Source organism: Antechinus flavipes, chromosome 5 (assembly GCF_016432865.1).
Source record: "Antechinus flavipes isolate AdamAnt ecotype Samford, QLD, Australia chromosome 5, AdamAnt_v2, whole genome shotgun sequence".
Lineage (NCBI taxonomy): Eukaryota > Metazoa > Chordata > Mammalia > Dasyuromorphia > Dasyuridae > Antechinus > Antechinus flavipes.
The window spans coordinates 270,302,577-270,326,567 of record NC_067402.1 but is presented as its reverse complement, the minus strand read 5'-3'; the positions used below and the strand labels follow the sequence as shown (position 1 = coordinate 270,326,567).

The following is a 23,991-nucleotide window of genomic DNA, read 5'->3' as shown; positions in this document are numbered from 1 at the left end:
CCTCAGTGTGAGGGCTGCTGCTAAAGCTTAGAAATGCACTCAGACTTTTCACTGAGCCAAAGGGAGAAAAGATTTCCAGAGCCAGGAATTCTGAATGCAGGAATTCTGCAAAATGACTCAAAAACCCCAAATGGGGACCTGAAAAAGTCAGACACAGACCTTCACAGAGGGAGTGGGAAACACACACACACACACATACACACAAGTACACACCCTATGTGAAAATATCCTGTATATGGTATTTATGCTATCTATCTATCTATCTATATATACATATATATACACACACACATACATACACACACACACATACACACACACATATAATATATATATATATACACACACACATATATATGTGCTATATGTACATATATATACTATGTGTACATATATATCTGTATATTATATGAATATAAAGTATATATAGTATATTATGTGTATATATGTACATATACATACATATATGCTATATGTATATTGTGTATTTATATTATGTGAATATAACATATACAAATATATATATACTATATATACCATGTGTATACTATATGCATATACAAATACATATATGCTACATATATATGTATTTATACTATATGAATATAAAGTATACATATATGGTTTATATACTATGTGTATATATTTATATACAAATATATATGCCATATATATATATTTATACTATGTGAATATGAAGTGTATGTATATTATATATATACATGTATGTGCATATATATACTATGTATCTATATAATATAGCTATATAGTATATATACTATGTGTTTTATGTATATACAAATATATATGCTACATGTGTATACATATATGTATATAAGTATATACACATGTATGCTTGTATATGCATATGTATTCATACACATACCTAAACACATATATAGTACTCTTTGATAAATCTGTTTTTTGTAAAATTTTAACATTAATTTTCAGGAAAACATATTGGGTAGAGAAGTAGAGGTCCAATCACACCATCTTATTGGTATGGATAATCTATCCCTGAATGGAGATTATAAGCCTTCCTTGCCATGGTGAATAGTCTGAGAAGTAGCATCTCTCAGGAGCTGGCTTTCCAGTGCTGGAACGCTCTGAACTTAGCGAGGCTGGCTTACGTGCAATCCCATTCTAGTTTGGAAAGATCCAACAGGGCTGATCGCCTTCTAAGACCTGATTTTCTCCAGGCCATGATATGATGAAGTTTTGGAATGCCACAATGAAGGAGAACATTTTTGTGAAAACTGGGAAAAAAAAGAAGTCTCGGGGATTTGGCATTCACTTCTTATTAAAATTATTTTCCAATAAATATATTAATGTAGAATAATATTCTATATTATTATGTACACATTTAATACACATTTAAGCAGACTTAAGAAAAAACTGGCAATGTCAGAGGCCTGTCATCTCTCGGTTTCTAGAAATAAAAGCCCAAGTTATTTTTTCACTGAAGGTTTTAGGAACATGAATCCTTTCTTTATAGTCGCCACTTTCTTGTGACGGGATCTACATTGTCACTATAAAAGAAAGCTTGCATTTCCTATCAGGCACAGAGTGTCACACACTTTATGCTTCATAATATTGATACATCGGGAAGGCGAAAGAGCCCCATTCTTTTCAATAAACGTCAACTTGGTGAACTAGAAATTGTGGGAACTCATGTTGTTTTGACAAGAAAGCTGTTCTTGGTTTTGTTTTCTAAATCTGTATTCAATACAATATAACAGAAACAAGCTGTTCACCAGCAAATGAGCCCCTCAAATTACAACAACCGTCTTGTCATCTTGAGCGGGTGACAAGTTTCTTAAGGCAGAACAGACAAGTATACATTTGGTTTCACACATTGTGCGCTTTTAATTTCCAGTTAAGTCAGATGTAACAATGGGGCAATGGTGATGTTAAAAATTGAGGACAATAATAATCATCATATAATAAAGTAATAACCAATAATCTTATATGGTACCCCTCATTGGAGCCTAGATTTGAAAGAGATTGGTTAGATTTCCTCATCTAAATAAAAAGTTATATAGAAAAAAAAAAGATTTCCTCATTTTACAGATGCAGAAATTGAGAGGCTACGTTCATGGAGCTGGCCAGTTAAAAAACTGGGAGATCTATATTCCTGACTTCAGGATTAATGCCTTCTCTACTATCATATCCATCCCTTATACATTTGTCTTTTCTCTTGGAGGTTTTTTTCCCACACGGTCTTCCCCAGTGGAAGATGGGCTCATAGGTGGTGTGGGGGAGCATGCAAGGACAGTATTTTCCTTTTATGTATCCAGAATATAGCACCTGCTGGGCTCTTAGGAAATGTCTGTCATCCAACTGACCACTCTTGGTCCCAACCCTTCTGACCTCATTGGACTTTACTTCCTCTCCAGCATGTGGTGATTTGGCTAAAATGTCCAGTACACAAGCCTGGAAGGAATACCCTTCTCTTCCTTTAACTGTAGTTCTAGCACTATCTTTTTGAATGAAGCCTTTTCTGATCCTTCCACTGCCCTCTAACTAACTTATACACAAATTACACATATTAATCCTTACTAGGCTATAGACTTCTTAAGAACAAGGACAGGTTTTCTGCTTTTCTTTGAGTCCCTGGTGATTAGCACAGTGCTTGGCATATTAATAAGTGTTTAATAAACTCTTGTTGACTTGTAGTTTTAGATTTATGTTTTATACATTTATTCATGGACTTGTCTCCAATAGAATCTAAATCCTTGTGAGTGAGAATTTTTTCATCCTTTTTACCTCTATCCCCAGAACTTAGCCCATGATAGCGTCTTACTCGTGGATTGATTTTTAGATTTTTATAATGGGGAGAATAAATGTGTCCAAACATCTCTAAGAATCACTTACAAAAATTACAAGTTATTAATGTAAACTTCCATTTGAAAAAAACTAACAATTTAGAAAATAGAAGGATAAGCATTAATTAATAATTTCTTGACTAAATAAAATAATTTCTAATAAAGTAAAAACACTATATAGTAAACTGTAGCAAAGGTCTAAAGTACCATAAAATGAAACCGACTACTCATGCCATACATGTAGGCTATTTTATCAAACACTCTTAATATGCCTACAAAACTCATTAAAGGATAAATACCATAAATGGGCTTCTTTGTCTATCACAGCCGTAATTAAGTCATGTTTTCATTCAGAGAATCATACCATCATGGATTGGGAGCCAAGAAAGGACCTTGGAGGCCACTTCAGACGAGGAAACTGAGGTTGTACAAAGTAATCTGCCTAAGGTGCAAAAACTGAACCCAGAATAATCTATTCCAAATTTAGTTCCTTTTAATTAGTGGCATGAGATAAACCATAAAGGCAACAATGAGGACCACAGTTCCTTTTTGAAGGGAAGCTTCCATTTACTATAAGTCTAGAAAGCTGAATAACTGGCCAAAGATACCTATCAAAGGGTAAGATTCCCATGGGCCTCCATGGGAAAATAAGAGGAAGGCAGGACTCCAGACCCCTCCATGACACACACATGTCACTCAGATTAATTGGAGGAAACCAGGAGACAGCCATTAGTCAATTCATTAATCAGGATGCTGGCTCTAACTTTCCTGCAAAGGATAATCCCTATGGAGACATTTAAAATCATGTATCTTTTGGATAAATGTTATTCTGAGGTGATATCAGATAGTGACAAGTCACAGAGAGTTGTGAAATTCAAGTACATTATCTTGTATGACAGTAATGAACCAAGAAGGATGATTTAAACAAATGACTAAAATCAAAAAGAAGAGAAACCAGAAGTGGATTAATGTAGATGCCACTAATTATTTTCTGTCTAGGAACAGTTAGTCCAGAATTACACACAATTTTTCTCTGATTTGTAACTGGAGTTATTTTGACTGTTTGGCTACTTGAGAAATCATTATAACTCTATAATTCAAAGCATTATAATTATATCTTTTACATAATTTTCTAAGTACTTTTCTTTATATTTTTGACCCTTTCTTGAACTAGCATTATGACAAATGAATTACTAAAAAGTGAACTGATAATATTTCCTGAAATCTATCCCTTAACAATGTACAAATTCGAGAATTCAAAACTATATAAAATTATCTAAATCCTTTTGTTTTACCTAGGATAGTTCCATTTTAACCCATCAAAGTTATCCTAATATCACTGAATTCTACCACCCAGTCCCCACATGTATCCCTTAGGAGATTAGTGGTCTTCTGTCTAAGGCTAGAAGATTGATTGTAATTATATATATGAAGATGGGGACCGGAGGCTGTTAGCCAAAGACTGGCATCAAGAACAAAAGCCAAAATGGTGGGTAAGTCCTTAGACTGAAGAGCGGAACACATGGGAGGAAAAGAATGGAGCTCAAGGCAGAAGAAATGGCAAGCAATGAAAGAATCCTAGGAAATAAGGCATTGAATAGCAGGAAGAGTAGCCATGTAGTAAAAGAGTTTCAGACTTAGAATCATATCTTGAATTTGTGCCTCAAAATCCATCATTTGTCAGCTAGGTAACTGAGCAAAACACTTAATGTTTTGGTGTTCCTCAGTTTCTAATCTTCAGAATAAGGGGCTCAACTTGATAATTTCCAAGGTCTCTTTTGCAACATCCCTCATCCAAAATGACTTCAGTCCTCAGCTAGGCTGAGCTTGTCTTTTGAGCACCATCTTTTACATAAAACCTTTCTTGGTTCCTTCATCTGGTAGTGCTCTCTTTACCTCTAGGTAATTATATTTCATTTTTTTCACCAAAATTATAGGATCCAAATATTATATTAAATTCAAAGATAAAAGGAGAACTTAGAGGTCATTAAGTCCAAATCTCCTTTTCCCAGGGTAGTGTCAAGATTTTGAGCCTGGGTAACCTGGAAAAATGACTATATTGTAGTATAATTGTTAAAAAGAGAGAAATCAAATTGATTTAGGAAGATGACAAAATTGATTTTTAGGAGATGATAAAACATGTGCAAAATTGTGTGTGTGTGTGTGCCTCTGGTCTTATTTAAAATAAAATAATAAGACATGGTTGGTTCTTTTGTTTCACAAATATAAATATGCAATATCTGAACCTTTAAAGGGAGAGGGGGATGCTTTGAGAGGTATAAACAGCTTGGAAAATAATATACTATAATGATTTATGTTATATATATTATGCTATTAAATGAAATCATTCTTTTTATATAAGATCCTACAATCTAAAAGTAACTTCCAATTAGCTCTTTTGATTTGTCATTCTAATGCAAAGATATATTTAAATTTCCTTACCAATTCTCATATTTACTTTTGCCATTAAATGGATATGTGGAATAAAAATGTTTTTCAAAGGGTAAACGATATTTGAATATTCAGAGTCTGAAGAAGCCAATTTAATCATCTCTCCCAAAAATAGAACCTGTAAGACAGAGACCAATGGTTTGAGAGAGTGGTTCAAAAGAGTTAGGGGTGAGGAAGGGCAGGGAACGTTTCTGAGTTACACAGAAAGAATTGTATTTTTACCTGTTCAATAATAAGTTCATGAGCCTGATTTAACAAAGTAAAATTTTCATTTCCAGGAGAGAGATATTTCTGAGGCTCCTCAATTTTCATTAAATCATCCATCAAGACCAGGCTCTTTATAAGTATTATTATGCCTCGAGGAGAAACAAAAGGTTTTCCTTGAAGTAAATGTATTATGTCCTATAAAAAAATTTTGAAATGTTTAATAGAAAATTAATCCAAATACTAATGAATATTATTAATTTATCATACATTCAGAATCTTATCCAACTTGAATGGCTAGGTTAAAAACAGGGTGTGGGGGCTAAAGTGCTCTCCTTGAACTTGGTAACAACTATTTTCATGTCCTGTCTCTGCCATTTACTGATTATGTGAGCACTGCAAGTCACTTAAACTCAGTGACCCAAGAAAGATCTTTAACACTATAAACAACAAAAGTATAACCAATTTGTAGAAGGCTCTTTCACAATAGGAGTTCCTCACATGAATGAAAACATAAGAATGGACCACTCCTCCTCCCCATCCTCAATGAATTAACTTTTCTTTGGTTATAGTTGAGATAATTTTAAAAATAACCTAAGGGAACTTCTTTTTGTACCTGCAGATTCTTTATGATCTCAGCTGCAGAGTATCTTTCTTGTAGATCGAGTTTGACAGCCTGCACAAGAACCTCCGCCTGCATCTCAGTGTCGTTCCAATCCTGTGTCTCTGTGAGCACTTCATTTATCAGAATTCTACTGTCAGTCACGTCATTTTCTAAAAGAATCAAACAAATATACTTAGGGCCAGTGTACTTTCAAACTGTAGAATGAGAACAGAGACAAAAATAATTTTTAAAAATTAAATTAAAATAAAAATTATTTGATAATCCCCCTAATGTTCATTATAGGCATATCGTATCATGTAGTGTTGACACAGAGTAATTGGATTGTTTACAAATGTATGAGTGAGGAGCCACTTGCAGGATATTTATTGGAACTAATGAGAAAGCACATTAACAGGCTCCCACATCTCAAATAAATAATAGAATTTAAATGAAGTAATACATAGTCTGAGATACATACATAGATCAATACAGAGCATTAATTATCTGAATGATCTTGAGCAAGTCACTTTTAATATTCTAGGATTCATTCTCTTCATCGGTAAAATGAGGGGACTAGTTAAGAAGCTCTAAGCTACTTTCAGTTGTGAAGCTCTAAGAATCCAACAATTTGAACTGGGACTTTATTTAAAATTGTCCTAGTCTCCAATTGATGATGCATTTGTGCTTTGAATGTTAACTCTTTGGAACTCAGAATGCATTTCCCCACAGAAACAATTATGAAAATGATGACATTACTGTCTTTGGTAAATCCCCCAAACTTAGCAAAGAATAGAATTAAGAGAGAGTACATAAACCAGGACTGTTTCGCCATACCCATTTTTTTTTATTTATAATACTCCATTTCTTTTTCCCCAGGCTACATCTTTGGATCTGAGAGGGCTGGAGCTCCTGACATACATTAATTTATTTGATCTGCACAAAGATCTCAAAGCAGTTCAAATATTGTGGTAATGAGGGTTTAGTATATGTCCAGGCCAGCTAAGAAGGCACGATCCATCTGAAAGATGCTAGATGGTTGCTTTTGAGAAAGACTGCATATGGACATTCTATGGTTGTCTGCCATCTTGGTGGGAGCTGTATTGTTTTTGTTGTGTTGGCTGCCTAGTTATATTTAAAACCATCCATGACCTTTTATGTCCAAGACTTTCCTCCCAGTGATAAGGGAGGAGGGCCTTAGGTCCTCCTGCTCTTCCCAAAGAATATGGCTCTTTGATGAGATCTCTTTGACCTCATTCCTTCAGTTTTTTTTCTCATTCTAACAGCAGGGACTAGAGTTGAGGATGGAGGCCAGATATTGCAGCCAGCCCAATAGCACTGACCTGAGGATTAAAGGTCCTGGGACTCTAACTCAACGGAAGCCATATTGTGGGCTTTGGTCTTGATCAATGCTATATAGGAACTGAGTCAAGCTGTGACCCTCATCCTGTTCCTCCCCTTCTAGTTGGTATAGAGCAGTGGTTCTCAAAGTCTGGTCCAGAGCATCCTCGAATCTCTGAAATCCTTTCAGAGTCTACAAATTCATAATTGGTTTTTATTTTTAATGTGATCAATATCTATAACTATAACCCACATAAACAAAAACTCTTTGGACAGATCCTCCATCATTTTTAGTAGGATAAAGATATTGAGAACAAAAGTTTGAGGACCACTGATATAGAGTAATAGTAAACTCCAAGATGTGGGCAGTGTTTGTAGGTTTATTCTTGCTGCATTTTTGAAGTAAATATTCAGATCAACTCTGATGGACATGGTTCTCTTCAACAATGACATGATTCAGACCAGTTCAGTGATCACAAGGTGGAGAGAGCCGTCTACACCCAGAGAGAAGACTGTGGGAACTGAGTTTGGATCATTTTCACTTTTTTTGTTGTTGTTTGCTTGCATTTTATTTTCTTTCTCATTTTTTTCTGGTCTGATTTGATTTTTTTTGTGCAGCAAGATAATTGTATAAATAGGTATACATATATTGGATTTGTCATCTAGGGGAGGAGGTGGGGGAAAGAGAGGGAAAATTGGAACATAAAATTTTGCAAGGGTCAATGTTGAAGAATTAATCATGCATGTTTTGAAAAATAAAAAGCTTTAATTTAAAAAAAAAGAGAAGTAAATATCCATTTGTAAAAGCTTCTCCAATGTAGAATGATTAAATGGAACTCAGGTGCTAGTTCCTGAGCCTTAGAAAACGGGGGAACATGACTAGTTGTGTCAAACCAATGGCAGAGGAAACCCCCTCCCCTAACTCTTTCCACCCCAGAAGTTCCATTCTTTCCATCCCAGAAGGGATACAATTTGACAGGCTTGGTCCTGAAAGAATGGAAACAGAATCACTCATGTGATACCATTCTACTTAAAGAGGAGGAGACTGAGATTTTCCCAGTGCATAGGGAAGGAGTGTCTGGAGTCAAGAACACTTGAGTTTAAATAGTCAGACTTTTACTAGTTGTGTGACTTTGTACCATTCATTTAACTTTTACCTGCATCACTTTCCTCAACTATAAAATAGGAATAGAATCCCCTGTGCCCCTGGGTTATTAGAGGAACAAATGAGATGATATTTGTAAAGTGTTTATCAGAATGCTTGACACAGAATAGGTGCTTAATAAAAATGCTTGCTGCCTTCCTCCCTTTTTTCCTTCTCTCCCTCCCTCTCTCCTTTATTAGGTTATATGAACTGTCAGTCAGAAACTACATTAGAACCCATACTTGAATTCCCAATCCAGCGCAAGCTCAGGAACTGCCAAATCTAAATGTTACCCTAAAGTATGTCCCAGTGAAAACACTATAGCCATAAGAGATCTGTATCACTCAGGCCCAAACATCCTCCCCAGTAAGGGCATTTATGGGTACCTTTCATGACCCCCATGCCGCGGATATGTGCCACAGAGGCCCTCAGCAAGGCCAGACGGCACCTCAGCCACAGGTGGATGTTCAGATGTTCTCGGGCCGTCATCCCAAGAGGCTCCAGGGCATCAAGTTCATCCTGGCACTTATAAACCTAAAGCAGGGAAGAGACAGTGAGAGCCTTGTTCCACTCCTGGATCCATCACAACCTCCGCCTAAGAGGCTGATTCTGATACCATATTTTGAAGCAATGAATTGAAATGTGGGAGATGCAAACAAACATCAAACAGCATTGACCAAAGGGTCTGTTATAAGTAATTTTGAACTGCCACTTTCTAGCAGTGTGATCATGGAATCGTTAAATAAGGGATTAAACTAAAAGGCTCCTGGAGTCTCTTCCAATTTCAGATCTAAAATCTTAACATTTGGGTGAAATATATTTATTATTGAGTATTTGGGAAGTCCTGGCAAAACTATTTCCCTAACTTTGATGGTTATCTCCTTGGTAGATCATATGCTCCTAGATCAAAATCTCAATGCCTTCTCTGTATTGTATTAGTGCACAACTATTTACATGTTTTTCCCCATTACCTTGTGAGCACCTTGAAGTCAGGGGATGATCTTTGGCTTTCTTTGTATCCCCAGTAATTAGCATAGTGTCTAGCATATAGTAGACATTATAAATGATTATAGGCTCAAAAAAAAAAAAAGCTCCTAGATAGCTCCCTAAGCAAGACATGAATTCACTTTCAAAAGGAGAATAGATTTACTCCCTTTATCCTATGCAGTCTAACAATCAGGTGAAACACTTTTGCCAAGATTTCCCTGATAGCCAATAATTAACCTGTTTCATCAAGATTTGGGTATGGTGAGATTTTTTGAGGTGGGCAGGGGAGACACACAAATACATTGATAGAAAACAGGCTGGTGAAAGAGACTGATAGAAAAGATTATCTTGTCTGCTCAGAGTGAAGGAATCATACTCAGTATCAGAAAAGGGAGTATTCCTACAGGTAGGGATGCATCACTTAAATAAACTGGTGATTCCAACGTGCAAATAGAAAAGCCTATACCTTGATAATTTCATATTACGTACTTTAGAGATAAAAAATACATACTTCTTCTTTTGTCTTTCGAAAAATTTCTGCATTCTGAAGACTTTTAATTGCAGTAAAAGCTATTGAAGTGCTAGAGAGGGAAACAAAAACAAATTATTTTATGGTTATTATTGCTATTAATAGATTTGGGCTTTGGTTGTCACATTTGGGCTTATGGTATCATGATTATAGTTACTATAAATATTCTAATTATGAAAATACGTATGTTTAGGGTATTCTTCTACTTTGGGTTTTTTTTATACTGAGGACCATAGCATACCTTTGGACTAAGGAAAGCTAAGACAGATGTGAATTTATTCACAAAATCCCACAGGTGAAACGGACCTATCAGAACATCTACCCCAACCCAAGACCGGAACAAGAATCATCATTGCAACATATCTGACAAAAGGCTGAAAGAAAGGCCTTTAGTTAAAAAAAAAAAAAAACCATCACTCTTTGAGATAGCCCTTTCCACTCCTGTAAAGCTCTAAAAGTCAACAAATCTTTTCCTGGCATCCAGTCTTGATTTGGCCCTTAATTCTGCCACACGGGAATAAGTTGGGTGGCTATTTGTTGGTGGAAGAGGAGATACTGATTTAATGGGAGAGGTCCTTAGTCCAATTTGGCAGAAGTCTAATACCCTAATATATTCCAGAGGGGGAGAATAGAATAAGGCTAGATAAAAGCCACATTGTGTTAAGTCATAATGTCAGGACACACTTTATCCTACAGACCAGTAGTGTCAAGCTCAAATAGAAATAGAAATGACCACCAAAACATACGCAAGGTTTCCCAAAGCCATACATCACCTAAGAAAATCGCATTTGTGCACATCTTTTTTAACGAATAAAGCAACACTTTATTAGGAACTACACTCTAATCTGGGTTGTGGGTTGTATGTATGACCCCTCCACAAATGACCCGGGAGCATTGAAGGCTTTGTTTGGGCGAGTGAACTGTAACTTGGGGAGGTTATTTTGGTAGATACAGAGGATGGATTAAAAAGGGGAGGAGCTGGAAATAGGAACACTGACTTAAAGAATATTATAGCAGTTTAGGTGCAAAGTGGTGGAGACCTGAACTAGAGTGGAGGTGAGAAAAGAAAAATTGTGAGATGGAAAGATCAAGGAGCCAGACAGATGGGAACAGAGACAGAAAAAACATAAGAGACAGAGACAGACAGCAGAAACATAGGAGAGACACAGAGAGACAGAGACAGAGAGTAAAAAAAAACATGGAAAGTAATTCATCAGAAAAAAATCTTAATTTTTAATGTATGAGTCCATAGTATTATATGGTAGCTAAACAAGCCAAACAAGCAAAAACACCTTCATGCAATCATGGGCTGCCTTCAGAGCAAAAGTTTGGTGAATGGAAAGATGGCAGCTTTCATGGTCTTCATATGGATTGGAGTTGAACCCATTCTGGGTTTCTCCAGATAAATCTATATCTTCACTTTATTGTAGCACTCAGAACTAAAATCAATATTTCAATTGAGTCTGACCAAGGCAAAGTATAGTATCATCCCATCATTTCCATGGTCCCGGTTCTGATACTTCTCTGAAGGCAGCCCATGGTTGCGTGAAGCTCAGCTCTTTTGTTGGTACTGAGAAGTTCTGGCTGAGGAAGCTCCTTCTCCCAATGCTTAGATACCTGGACCACTGAGAGATCAAGAAGCTTGACAAAGATCACTATTCAGTATGTATCAAAGGCAGAACTTAAATTAGGTCCTCCTAATTTTAAGTCCAGCTCTTTAATCTCCCAACACCATGCTATCTCATCACAAGCATCTAATAAATGCTTATAGATTTGTTATATTTATATTTATTTAGTTTTATTAATACATTATTACAATATATTTATTTTTCTTATATCTGTGAACTTGACTTCTCAAGTCTGTGCAACAGTGCACTATTTTAGTGCAATAAAATACTACAAAATTAGATTCAATCCAGTGTTTTAGCCTGTCAAGATCATCTCAGAAGAGGGTAATGAGGTGACACAGTGGATGGAGAACCAGCCCTGGAGTCAGGAGGATCAGAATTCAAATCCAGCCTCAGATACTTACTAGCTGTGTGACCCTGAGCAAGTCATTTAACTCCAATTGCCTTCACACACACACACACACACACACACACACACACACACACAATTAATACAACTTTGTTATTCAATGTGTTAGCTATCTCTCTCACTGATCTGCAAATCACACAAGTATATCTTTTTTTGACTTTATCTAAGCCATCAATAAATGTGTTAAACAGCCACAATATCAAGCACAGATCCACAGATCTCTGGGGTATTACACAATTAAAGACACCTATATCTTTAATTGTAATTATAAGTAATATAATGTAATTATGATAATATGAAAATATGTGTAAGAAATATACATATATGATGAAATATACATGTATATATACACATACTTCTTATATTTGTATATATACATATATACATATGTACTTATATGTGTGCATGTATAACAAATGTGGGTATATGAGTATATATATACATATACATAAAATGTGTGTATATATTTTTTCCATGTCCATATTTTCTTTCAGAGAATCCCTTAAGAAATCTTGAAGACAAATGGGATTCTGATGGGGAAAATATTCAAAGAACACCAATCTCAGTTATTATCTAAGCCTTTTGTCATAATACATATTTCTCAGAACTCAAGAGCAGACAAGCTATTAATCCTTTAATTTCATGTAGCACTTTATAGTTCTCAAAGTGTTCCATTTCATTTGCCACTCACAACCACTCTGAAGTGGGTGTTATTATCTCCATTTTAGAGACGAGGGAATGGAAGCTCAAAGAATTAAGGTACTCTCCCAGGGTCACCCAGATAAATGTGATCCAGCCTTGAGCCTCGGAAGCATAACCTTTCTAAGCTGAAAGGGGCTTTAGAGGTCCCCCAGTCCAATCAGTCTCTGAATTGCCCATTCTAGATCTAAAATGAAGATATCAACTTGACATTTGGGGCTTGGAAATTTCCATCATCCCCCTTTGAGGATGTTTCGCTTTGATTTGGCACAATTGTTTCATGCAATGTCTCTGCCACCAGCTCTGCCTTCCATTTCGCCTCTTACTTTCTGAGCATCTCCTCGATGAATGACTGTTTCCATCAGAAGCTCTCAGGAAGGACTCATGGGCTCCAGGGGAGAGCAGATGATGTCACTCTTGTTCTAAACCCTGTAGCCTCAGAATTCAGATTGCAGGATCACCGGATGGGGTGATGGGGTTGGGGAGGGGGCTGCCCAGTGGGCTGTGGCCGGTGACTCAGTGAGGTAATGTAAGGGGCAAGATTCTCTCTCGAAGCCGTGGGATTCAGTACCTGAATGATGTTTCCCCTAGCTCTGAGTCTCACTCCACAGGCTTCCCCCCATATCTCAGCACCTCCTCCTCCTGGGACAGCCCCCAGCCCTTTTCTTTCCAAAGTGCATTCCTCCCAGAACTCACCAATTTTGAGGAGAAAACCCAGCCTTCATCCCTCTCTGAGACGAGTTTCTGACTTTCTTTCTGCATTTCTTCAAACCTGACTATCTAGTCCCCATCTGGGGATCTTTCCCCTTACCTCCCCTTGCTCTCTTTCATGTTATCTTCCACAATTAGCTCTTTGAGGACAGGGACTATCTTTCTTTTTACATTTTTGTGCATCCCTAGCAACTTATACTGATTGCTCTGTCTGGGATCACTATGTCTCCCGTCTCCCTCTCTCCCACTCCGGACAGGGTCCACCTGGTATCTCCCCCTCCCTATCTGCTTCTTTTGTCTGTTGTCTCCTTCCATCAGACCATAAGCTCTTTGTGGGCAGGAACTGTCTTCCTGTTAATTAACTGTACCCTAGCATTTAGTGCATTACCTGGAGCATAGTGGGGACTTACGATTTATTGATTAAATTCGACTTAGCACTGTGTATACATATATATTTATGCACACGTAAATAAAAGTATGTCTGTATTCCACATGTATGGCTATATATATACACAACTATATTGAACATGTATTCACATACATATAGACACACTTGTCTGTATATCCATATAGACACACATAAATACAAATATACTCACACACACATATAGTGCAGTGGTAACCCATTTAATATTTGGAGACACCGTAAGGAGAGACAGACAGACACAGAGAAAAAAGACAGACACAGAAAGAGAGAAAAGGGGACAGAGATAGAAAAACAGACAAAGAGAGAAAGAGAAGTCGAGAGAAAAGGAGAGAGAGAGAAGCAGAGGAGGAGAGGGAGTTAGGACAATGAGAAACAAGATGAGAACACGGAATGGAGGAAGAAGCCCCTAAAGCCACAACCATGTAGGAGATTGCTGGCATCCAAATATTTCCTGATTCCTGTCACCTGCATGCCCAGAGATTGATAAAAGCCTTTGATTTAGATGAAGAAATCATTCTTTTCCTGGGTGAGCTGAGATTTCATTCTGGCTCCTGGACCACAAAACTTCCTTTATTCTATTGCTTAAACTAATCTGTAAGACTTCCCCATTACTGTGTAATGTTTACTTTGATAAATGGGTTTGTTCATTATCTGTGATTGTCTTTTGTGTAATAAGTGTTTGGGAGGAAGGAAAGCTACACTGAGTTTAAGCCGTTTCTTTCTCTCCATATCTGGGGCGGGGGGAGCTATCTCCCCTCACCACCAGTTACCAGGAAATGAGGATTTTATCCTGAATCCTAAATAAGAACTGTATCACCAGATTGAAAATATCTGATGGATAGATTTAATTCCAAGCCCAACATCCTTCTTGAAGATGAGACGGAATGACTCCCCAGATGTGGCTGTCCACAAATATCCATAAAAGTAAAAATCCAGTCTCACTGAGACAGGGAATGGAGCATGCCAAATTTAGCTATATATCCCTGTTACATGAATCACTCTACTCATCCCCTTATCAAACAGCCCTCATACCTCCTCTCCTCTCCCTCCCGCTCTTCTCTTCTCTCTCCCCCTCCCTCTCTCTGTCTAAATGTCTCTGTCTCTCTCTCTGTGTGTTCTCTCTGTCTCTCTTTCTCTGTTTCTCTATCATCTCTCCCTTCCTCACTCCTATTCTCCCTTCCTCCCTTCTCTTATCTTCTCCTTTCTTTTCTTCTCTTCTTTCTCTGTCTCTGTTTCTGTCTCTGTCTCCTCTCTCTCTCTCTCTCCTCTCCCCTCTTCCCTCTCTCCTCTTTTCTTCTCTCTCTCTTTCTTTCTTCTCTCTCTCTCTCTGTCTCTCTATCATCTCTCCCTTCCTCACTCCTATTCTCCCTTCCTCCCTTCTCTTATCTTCTCCTTTCTTTTCTTCTCTCTCTCTGTCTCTCTCTCTCTGTCTCTGTATCTCTGTCTCTCTCTCTGTCTCTGTCTCTGTCTCTCTCTCTCTGTATCTCTCTCTGTCTATATCTTCTCTCTCTCCCCTCTCCCCTTTTCTTCTCTCTCTCTCTCTCTCTCTCTCTCTCTCTCTCTCTCTCTCTCTCTCTCTCTCTCTCTGTTTCTCCTTCCCTCCCTCTCTCTCTCTCTGTCTCTCTGTCAGTCTGTCTGTCTCTGTCTCTCTCCAAAAACACACATACAGACAGACATTATTTGTGTATTTGTGAGTATATGTATGTAAGCACAAAATAGGGAATCGACTTGTAATTAGCACAGAGAATGCCAGGTGAGGTAACTTCTTCTATTAATGTTTTCTTAGACCTTACAACTAATAGTTTTTGGTGAGCCAGTGCTTGGGCCACTAAGAGGCTAATTGACTTGCCCAGAGTCAGAACAGCAAGAAGCAGGTTTTGAACTCAGAACCTAAACTTCCCAGCTTTGAAGCCCCAAATCTTGAATCTACTTCATCCTGTTGCCTCTCTATCTACGAATTGGGGATGGGGCTATTTCTAAAGACCCTTCAGAAAACGCTTCAATTTCCCACAAAGTAAAATGCAGATGAAGCCTCTAAGAAATTTGCAATTTGAGTGCCACACGTCAAAGCCAGGAGAAAGCAGCCCTGGTGTTTGATGAAGGAAATGGGGCCCGGGAGGAGGTGGCAGTGCAATTTGAATAACTGTGATCACATTTTTTTTTTCTGATTAACATTCACAGCCAAAATGGTCAGTTTCTTCATAAAAATATCCATGCAGCTCACTCTTCCTGTCAATTTCCTTGACACATTATTTTATTAACAGCATTATAAAATGTCAAGCTAGCATTCTTGTGAGAAAATGACTGTCCAACACTCTCAGCAGTGCCCAAACAGAAGATAATGAGGGGGAAAGTTCATGGAAGAAAAACTCCCTCCTGTCAGAAGGTCTCCCCCAAAAACCAAGTGACATCCAAGAAAATAAGAACACCTGATTTTCAGGACGTTTTCCCAAAGGCTGTTTCCAGGTATTTGAAATGAGAATGATAAGAATATGTTTGCATAATATTTGAATCCACCTATTCTAGACTTATGTCAGTTCTCTAGAACTTTTCAGATTGGTGTACTATTACTGTTTCGTTTGTTTCTTGATTTTTCCCTATTTTTTTTTCCATCTCTTGATTGACTATAATTATATAGAATTATTGTCAGCAGGCTTTTCATGAAAATAGAAAGCTTGAATAAACTTACCAAAAAAAACCATTCAAATTATTCATAAAATTAAAGAAATAAAGAAACATAAGTTAAAGCAATTCTGAGTCTGCTTATTATCTTTCACATTGGCAAGGAAGATAGAGGAAAATGGCAACTGCTGAGGGGAATATGGATGCGCTCTGAGTAGGGCCATGATCAAGCCATTCTGGGAAGAAATTTAGAATTGTGCCCCCAAAGTCACTAAACCTGAAACTTTGACTTCCATTAGAGAAACTTGCTTCAGGAGCAAATCCTCCTGAAATATCTGTTAAAAGCCGTAAATCAGCTTCAGTTTACTCTACAACTGTCTATTTCACAGCCATGGGAGCAGACATTTCTTTCTGTCTTTTCTCTCAAACTGGCACTAAAAGGAAAGGCCATCATGGAACTGTTGGGCACCCTTCAGTTCCCATGGCTTGTCTTTTGCCCAAAGGGTGAGCATGGAATGAAAAAGATATAGGTCTATCTTCCATCAACGTTGAGTTTCAGGATCTTCTTACCACAGACTAGACCCCTCTGTGCCCAAGTTCCCTCCTCTAGAATTAGAAGTAGGATTAGGTGATTGTCAAAATCCTTTACAAGTCAAGATTTATGGCATGCATTCCATTCCCACATCTGACACCTCCTGGCTGTGTAATATTAGGCAAGTCACTTCATTTATCTGGGCCTAAGTTTCTTTATCTGCAAAAAAGGGGCAGAGGGGTTTGAAAAGGTTCTAGATTTGCAATCCTATAATTATGACTGCACAATCTCTGAGGGTTTTGCAGCTCAATATAGCACGTTCAATTTAATTTACTTGTAAATTAAATAAATTATAAATAATAGATTTATAATGTCATAGCCAATACCTTTTCTATTTCTATATAACATTTATATATAATGTTTTTTACATTTATTAATAATATAAAACTACTAAGAACAAAAGTTTGAGAACCATTGTTCTAGAAGACATTCTGTTACTTAATGATTTTACCCTATTATGATCTTAGGGATTAAAGAGCATTAATTGAATATCTACATCCCACCAGCCACCAGCAGCTTTCCCTCCCCAGGATTCTCAAGGGTAGGGTGATAACTAATATTTTCCCTATTAGAGGCGCTCTCTTCTGTGGAGATCAGTCAGACACTTTAACCTGCTCCCATTTCCAGGAAAGCCAGTCCCCTCCCCACAAGACCACCACCAAGTCCTCCCTAGGGAAGTACTGTACAATGAACACTAGGAGCTGATCACTTCCAAAGTATGGTAAGCAAAGACCTGCAGAGTGGGTCTGTCTTTGCCATTGCCCTGTTTCCCTAGGCTGGGGCTCAAGCTTGCACTGCCCATGTATTCAGAGCTGACTTCTATTGCCCCTTCCCTCCTCCTGGGACCCAGCCTTAAAGGCCTTGTTGCTTCTGGGACTGAACCTGAAACCTTTTCTGAAGAGAGATTTCTCAAATGGCGAACTTTTCCTTGTAATGTTACATTTTCCAACAGACAAAAATATAAGTCTACTCTGAAAGTAGATATAGAAGAGCATCTTGAAAAAATTCATATATATTATTGTAAGAATCATATCACTAGAGAACTAAATAAAATAAGCTTAATCAATTTCACCTACTATATAACATCATGATTAGCTTATTATGCATACTCCCCAAAAGCAAATTTCCAAATGAGCTCTAATTCCAGGGTAGGGGTCTATTTCTCATTAGCTGACACAGTGAAGAATGGGCTGCTCTCCAAATCCACTGTCCCAGCAATATCAGGGAGCCATCCCACTAAGACGGTTTTAGAACCTCATTACTTTGCTAAAAGTGCCAGTCGAGATCATGTAGGGGCCTCTGGAGAATGTACTTTGACAACTTTAAATATAACAAAAACAATATCATGGAATTAAGGGGAGAAGGGAGAAGAAATAATAACCTTGTCAGGATTTGACACCACCAGCTGCAACAGCATCACTGACTCAGCCATCTGCAATCATCCCCAATCCTCTCTTTCCCTTAAGAGGTTTAGTATATAAGTTCAGAAGCTGTTACATTTTTGGAATACTTTTTTTAAATTATCATTTAGATATAATTGGTAAAAAAAAAAATTCACATGTGCTGTTTTGAGGTAAGCAAATAAGTTATTCCTAATTTTACCTAGCACTAAAAAAAAAAAAAAAGCAAAGTTCAAATTAACTTGTGTGTTCTTTATAGAAGAGGAAGAAATCTGCCAGCAATATGCTCTAATAAACCAGTTACTAGGATTTAACAGCTGTCCCTTTAAATTTAGACATATTTAGTAAACCCCCTGATATTATAAATTTAGTGGGCTTTGGGGACCCTGGAACTTCCATACAGATGTAAAATTTAAGTTATTTTAGAAATTAGGGAGGAAAGAGAATACTTTAAAATTAGTTGAAATGACTTGCCAGATCTGAGATTCAGTTTCCATTTCTTGGGGAGTCAGAGGCAGTATAAGGGGATTGCGGTTATTCAAAGGACTGAGGGTCACCAGGAGGCCCATGATCTGGGGCCTCCGCTGGGCCAGAGAATCTGAGTGCTTCTGGAGACCCTGAGCCAGGAGCCGAGGGCCTGCGTCACTTTGGGAGGGTTTTCAAGGATGCTTCCTTCCTGACCACATTGGAATGAAGGCCACCTTATCACAGAATCCAGGATCTCGGCCTTGGAAGGGACCTCAGGGACCTTAGTCCAACCAGTGTCTGAAGGAGAATTCCTACCATGATCATCCTGACACGTGGCCTTTTGGCCCATGGGGGAGTCCCATTCTACTGGTCAAAAGCTAGCTAGTTTTCCCTCATAATAAGCGTAAATGTGCTTCTTTGCATAGTCTACCAAGACTCTCACTTCTGGGTTGAGGCAGAATAACCGGATCTCTCATCTTCCACAGGGCACCCTTTTAAGAACCTGAACTAGGTTACTGAAATTGCCCCAAGTCTTCTCTAGGAAAATAATTCTCTTTTCCTTCAGTTGAGCTTTACATGACATGAACCCAAAGGCCTTCACCCTCCTTGGTGTCTTTCTTAAATCACTGTACAAAGAACTGAGCGGGATACGAGCCTCTCGGTGAACTGTAAGCTCCTTGAGGGCAGGGACTGTGCCTCATTTTATACATGAGCATTAGGACAGAGCCTGGAACACCATAGATATGGAATTAATGTTTGTTGTTTGATTGATTCTCCCCCTTGACTCTGGAAAAAGTTGGCTCTCAATGATGCTAAAGGTCTTAGCTTTGTGATGACCCAGGTTCAGCTTGCAAGCCACCAAAACTAAAACTCTGAGGTCTTATTTCATACACTATTGGCTCACCGTTTCCCCTTCTATCTTATATTTATGAGAGTTTTTTTTAATCCAAGAAGTAGCCAGATAACAGCAGCTAGATGGTGCAGTGGACAGAGTGCTGGGTCTGGGGTCGGGAAAATCTGAGTGCAAATGCAGCCTCAGCTTTTACTAGCTGTTGACTTTGAGCAAGTCATTTAATCTCTGCTCCAGAATCCTCAGCTATAAAATGGAAATAATAATGGGATTGTAAGGGTCAAGTGAAATAATGTTTATAAAGCACTTTACACAGAGTAGTGCTATATAGATGCTATTTTCCCCAAAGGGCAATTTTTCTGATCACTCTCTTACTCAACAAGCCCTGTGGCTCCCTATGGCCTCCAGGATCCAATACAAAATGCTCTGTTTGGCATTCAGAACCCTTCACAACCTGTCCCCCTCCTACCTTTCCAATGTTTTTACGCCTTACTCCCCCTCCCCACCACAGACTCTTCAATCCAGCCCCTTGGCCTTGGCTCCATTTCTTGGCTGTGGACATTCTTTCTCGCTGTCCCCCACTCCTCACACTTGGCACTCTGCTCTACTGATCTTTCTGACTTCCTTCAAGTCCTAACTGAAGTCCAATCCCTCTTAATTCTAGCACCTTCTGTCTCTTAATTATTTCCTATTTACCCTCTCTGTAGCTTATTTGTCTCCCCCATTAGACCATGAGCTCCTAGAGGACAGAGGCTGACTTTTAACAGTCTTGGCTCTTTTTGTATCCCTAGCACAGCATGTACTAGGTACTTAATAAATGTTCATTGAATGAATATTTTAGCAAACATATTACTACAATCTATAGCATTCCCTTGATTTACCAGCTTGATAGCCCTATCAACAAAGGAATAAAGTTACTGTAACAGGGCCTATTTTTGATGAAACCATATTGTCTCTTGATGGTCACCACTGTGTCCATTAATCATCTCTTTAATAATAATGACTCAATTTCCATTCTCGATGCAGATGACCATCAGATCTGTGCATCCTACTCTCATTTCTCTGTGTATCCTGCCCTTGTTGACTTGCTGACATCTTCCCCTGGATATTCCATTGGCTTCTCAAACTCAAATGTCAACAAAAGAATTCTAACTTCCCTAGTTCTTTTGAGAACTTCATCCAAGCATCCCCCTACCCAAACAAGTTTATAACTTAGATATTAGCTGGGATCGTTTCCTTTTCTTTGCCTCCTATATCCAAATGGTTACCATGTCTTATTGATTCTACCTCTCCAAAATCTCTTTTATCTATTCCCTTTTCTCTCCTCACACAACCTCATCCTCCATCAGATCCTTATCATCTGTCAGGTAGATTATGGTAACAGTTTTCTCTTACCTTTCCCTGATGCTAGACTCTCCCCCTTTCAAATCCTTCTTCAACCCAATAGCTATGTATTATATTTGACCATGTCAACCCCTCTACTCCAAAGCTTTCAATGGCTCCCTATTACTCCAAGAATTGAAAACAAATCTATCATGACCACCTCAACCTAGCATTGAAAGCTTTACATAGCCTGGCTCTAACCTATTTTTTCTTTCTTTTTAAATTTTTTCCCTTTATTTTATGTATCTCTTATTTTATTTTTATTTATTTATTTTATTTATAAAAAATTTATTTTAATTAATTTTTTAAAATTTTCAAAACATATACATGGATAATTTTCAACATTCACCCCAGCAAAACCTTGTATTTCAAATTTTTTCCCTCTCTTCCCCCAACCCTCTCCCGAGACAGCAAGTAATCCAATATATCCAATCTCTCTTTCCAGTCATAGTTCCCATTCTTCTCATTCACCCATTCCCTGAACTTGACATTCCAACCCCTATACCACTATATCTTTGCTCACGTAGAGCATGTCTTCTCTCCTTCCAAAACCATCTCAGGTTACATCTTCTCTGTTAAGTCTCCTAGATTACCTTAATCACTTCTCTGACTGCTTTTATTATCTCATACTTGCTACATCTTGCTACATCTCCCTCTTCAAGGTCAAGGGCTGCTTTGCTTCTGTCTTGTAATCTCAGTACTTGCACTTAGTAGATGCTCCAAAGTTTGCTCAACTGAGCTAAAATAAAGTAACTATCATCTGGTCCAGTGCCCACTCACCTGAATGGCGCTTGCTGCCTCTGCAATGCAATTGCGGCTAGCTGTAGCTTGACCTCAATCATGATCTCTAATTCTACTGGGTTAAACTGAATTACCCTCTTGTGGATGGTTGACTCTGCATTTTCTATCAGCATGAGAAGCTTTTCTTCAGCTTCTGTAAGTAAAATTCCCTAAAGGACCAAAGGAGGAAGAAAAAACATTTAAACATCAGTTCTGTGACAAGAACTATGAACATGGATCATGTTCATAATTGTAAGTATACAAATGGAAAAGGGAATGAGGGATTGCCCACCAAGAGCCCACAATGCCAAGGACTTTGGAAAGAAAACTGCATCAACATCTAAATTCCAGAATCATTTAAATAAGGACCAATTGCTTATAAATGAGCTTAACATTCAACAAAATCAAAATGAATTAAATTTTCTGTTTTTGTTATGAACCTGTTCCCTGAATATTTTTCCTAATTTATAGGGCTCTGTGAATGAAACTGGTCAGCTCAAAGGTTTTGCCTAAACCCAGCAAGTTTGCAAAAATGACAAGAGATAGAAAATATCATTGCTGAAGAGGTAGAAAAGGACTTTACAGATTTTACATAACCCAGATATAAACATTACCTCAGTGAATACATGTAAGTTACACTTGAGAAAAAGAAGAAAGTCAATGGCAAAGGAAAGCTTGTTCATTATTTGCCTATAATCCCATTTGGTTATTTTTGTAAATGTGAGTCAACTAAGTAGCAAAATAAGAATAATAAAATATACTTTGTTACCCAACAAATAATTAGGGGTTCTGCTGTTTTGTTTGCAGCAGAGAAGGAAAAATATAAAAAGTAGACCAGGTTGCTTTTCAACAGCAAAGTTCTAAAACCTCCATTTTATAGAGCAACCCCCAGTATCGAAGAGTATATATTTTTGCACATTACATGAGAATTTAGGAATGAAACATGAAACAAAAGCACAATAATACAAATAATTTCTAGTGCTGTAGTCATACTGGAAAGTCATGAATAGAAACTCCTGAACTTTGCTCTATATCTTTTATTTTAGAAAGAATAAACTCCCAAAATCCAGCAGAAAGAGAGAGAAAAATTACATTTCAAATAATTGTAGACAATATAAAATACTTGGGACTATACCTGCAAGACAAATCTAGTAAGTATATAAACATAACTAGAAAAACTTTTCATTCAAATAAAGACAGATCTAAATAATCTGGGGAAATATTAATTGCCCATGGGTGGGCTGAGCCAATATAATATGAATGACAATTCTACTTAAATTAATTTACTTGTTCAGTGCCATACCAATTTCAAGCTACCAAAGAATTATAGAACTAGAAAAAAATTGCTAAGAAAATCAGAAAGCAATTTGACAGAAATTAAGTATAAATCAATACCTTGCATCATATATCAAGATAATGTCAAAATAAATGGTTTAAACATAAAGAATGGTATCATAAATAAATTAGAGGAGCATGGAGAAATGTATCTGTCAGATCTACAAATAAGAGAAAAGTTTATGACCAAACAAGACATAGCATCAGAGAAAATAAAATATGTAATTTTGATTACATGAAATCAAAGTTTTTACCAAACAAAATCAACACAGTCAAAAGTACAAGAAAAATAGGAAATTGAGGGAATTTTTACAAGTATCTCTGATAAAGACCCCATTTCTCAAATATATAGGGAATTGAGTCAAATTTACAAAAATAAGAGCCATTCCTTAATTGATAAATGACCAAAGAATATGAATAGGAAATTTTTAGAAAAAGAAATCAATGCTATCAATGGTTATGTGAAAAAGTTTCCTAACACAATATTGATTAGAGAAATCTCTGAGATATCACCATATTGGTTAACATGATTGAAAAGAAAAATGACAAATGTTGAAGGAGATGCAAAAAAATTGAAACCCTAATGCACTGTTAGTGGAGATGTG

At 37.4% G+C, this 23,991-nt stretch overlaps 1 protein-coding gene across 1 annotated transcript in view; it reads right to left on the bottom strand.

Annotated features, from left to right (window-relative positions):
• The window catches only part of CFAP54 (cilia and flagella associated protein 54), a 340,765-nt gene that overhangs the window by 68,112 nt on the left and 248,662 nt on the right, over positions 1 to 23,991 (bottom strand). The window contains exons 51-56 of the mRNA XM_052001234.1: positions 22,052 to 22,221; positions 10,065 to 10,134; positions 8,953 to 9,100; positions 6,097 to 6,254; positions 5,499 to 5,678; positions 5,268 to 5,394 (exon numbers count right to left, since the gene is read on the bottom strand). Of these exons, the coding sequence (XP_051857194.1) occupies positions 5,268 to 5,394; positions 5,499 to 5,678; positions 6,097 to 6,254; positions 8,953 to 9,100; positions 10,065 to 10,134; positions 22,052 to 22,221 (853 nt within the window). The remainder of the gene's footprint in view (positions 1 to 5,267; positions 5,395 to 5,498; positions 5,679 to 6,096; positions 6,255 to 8,952; positions 9,101 to 10,064; positions 10,135 to 22,051; positions 22,222 to 23,991) is intronic.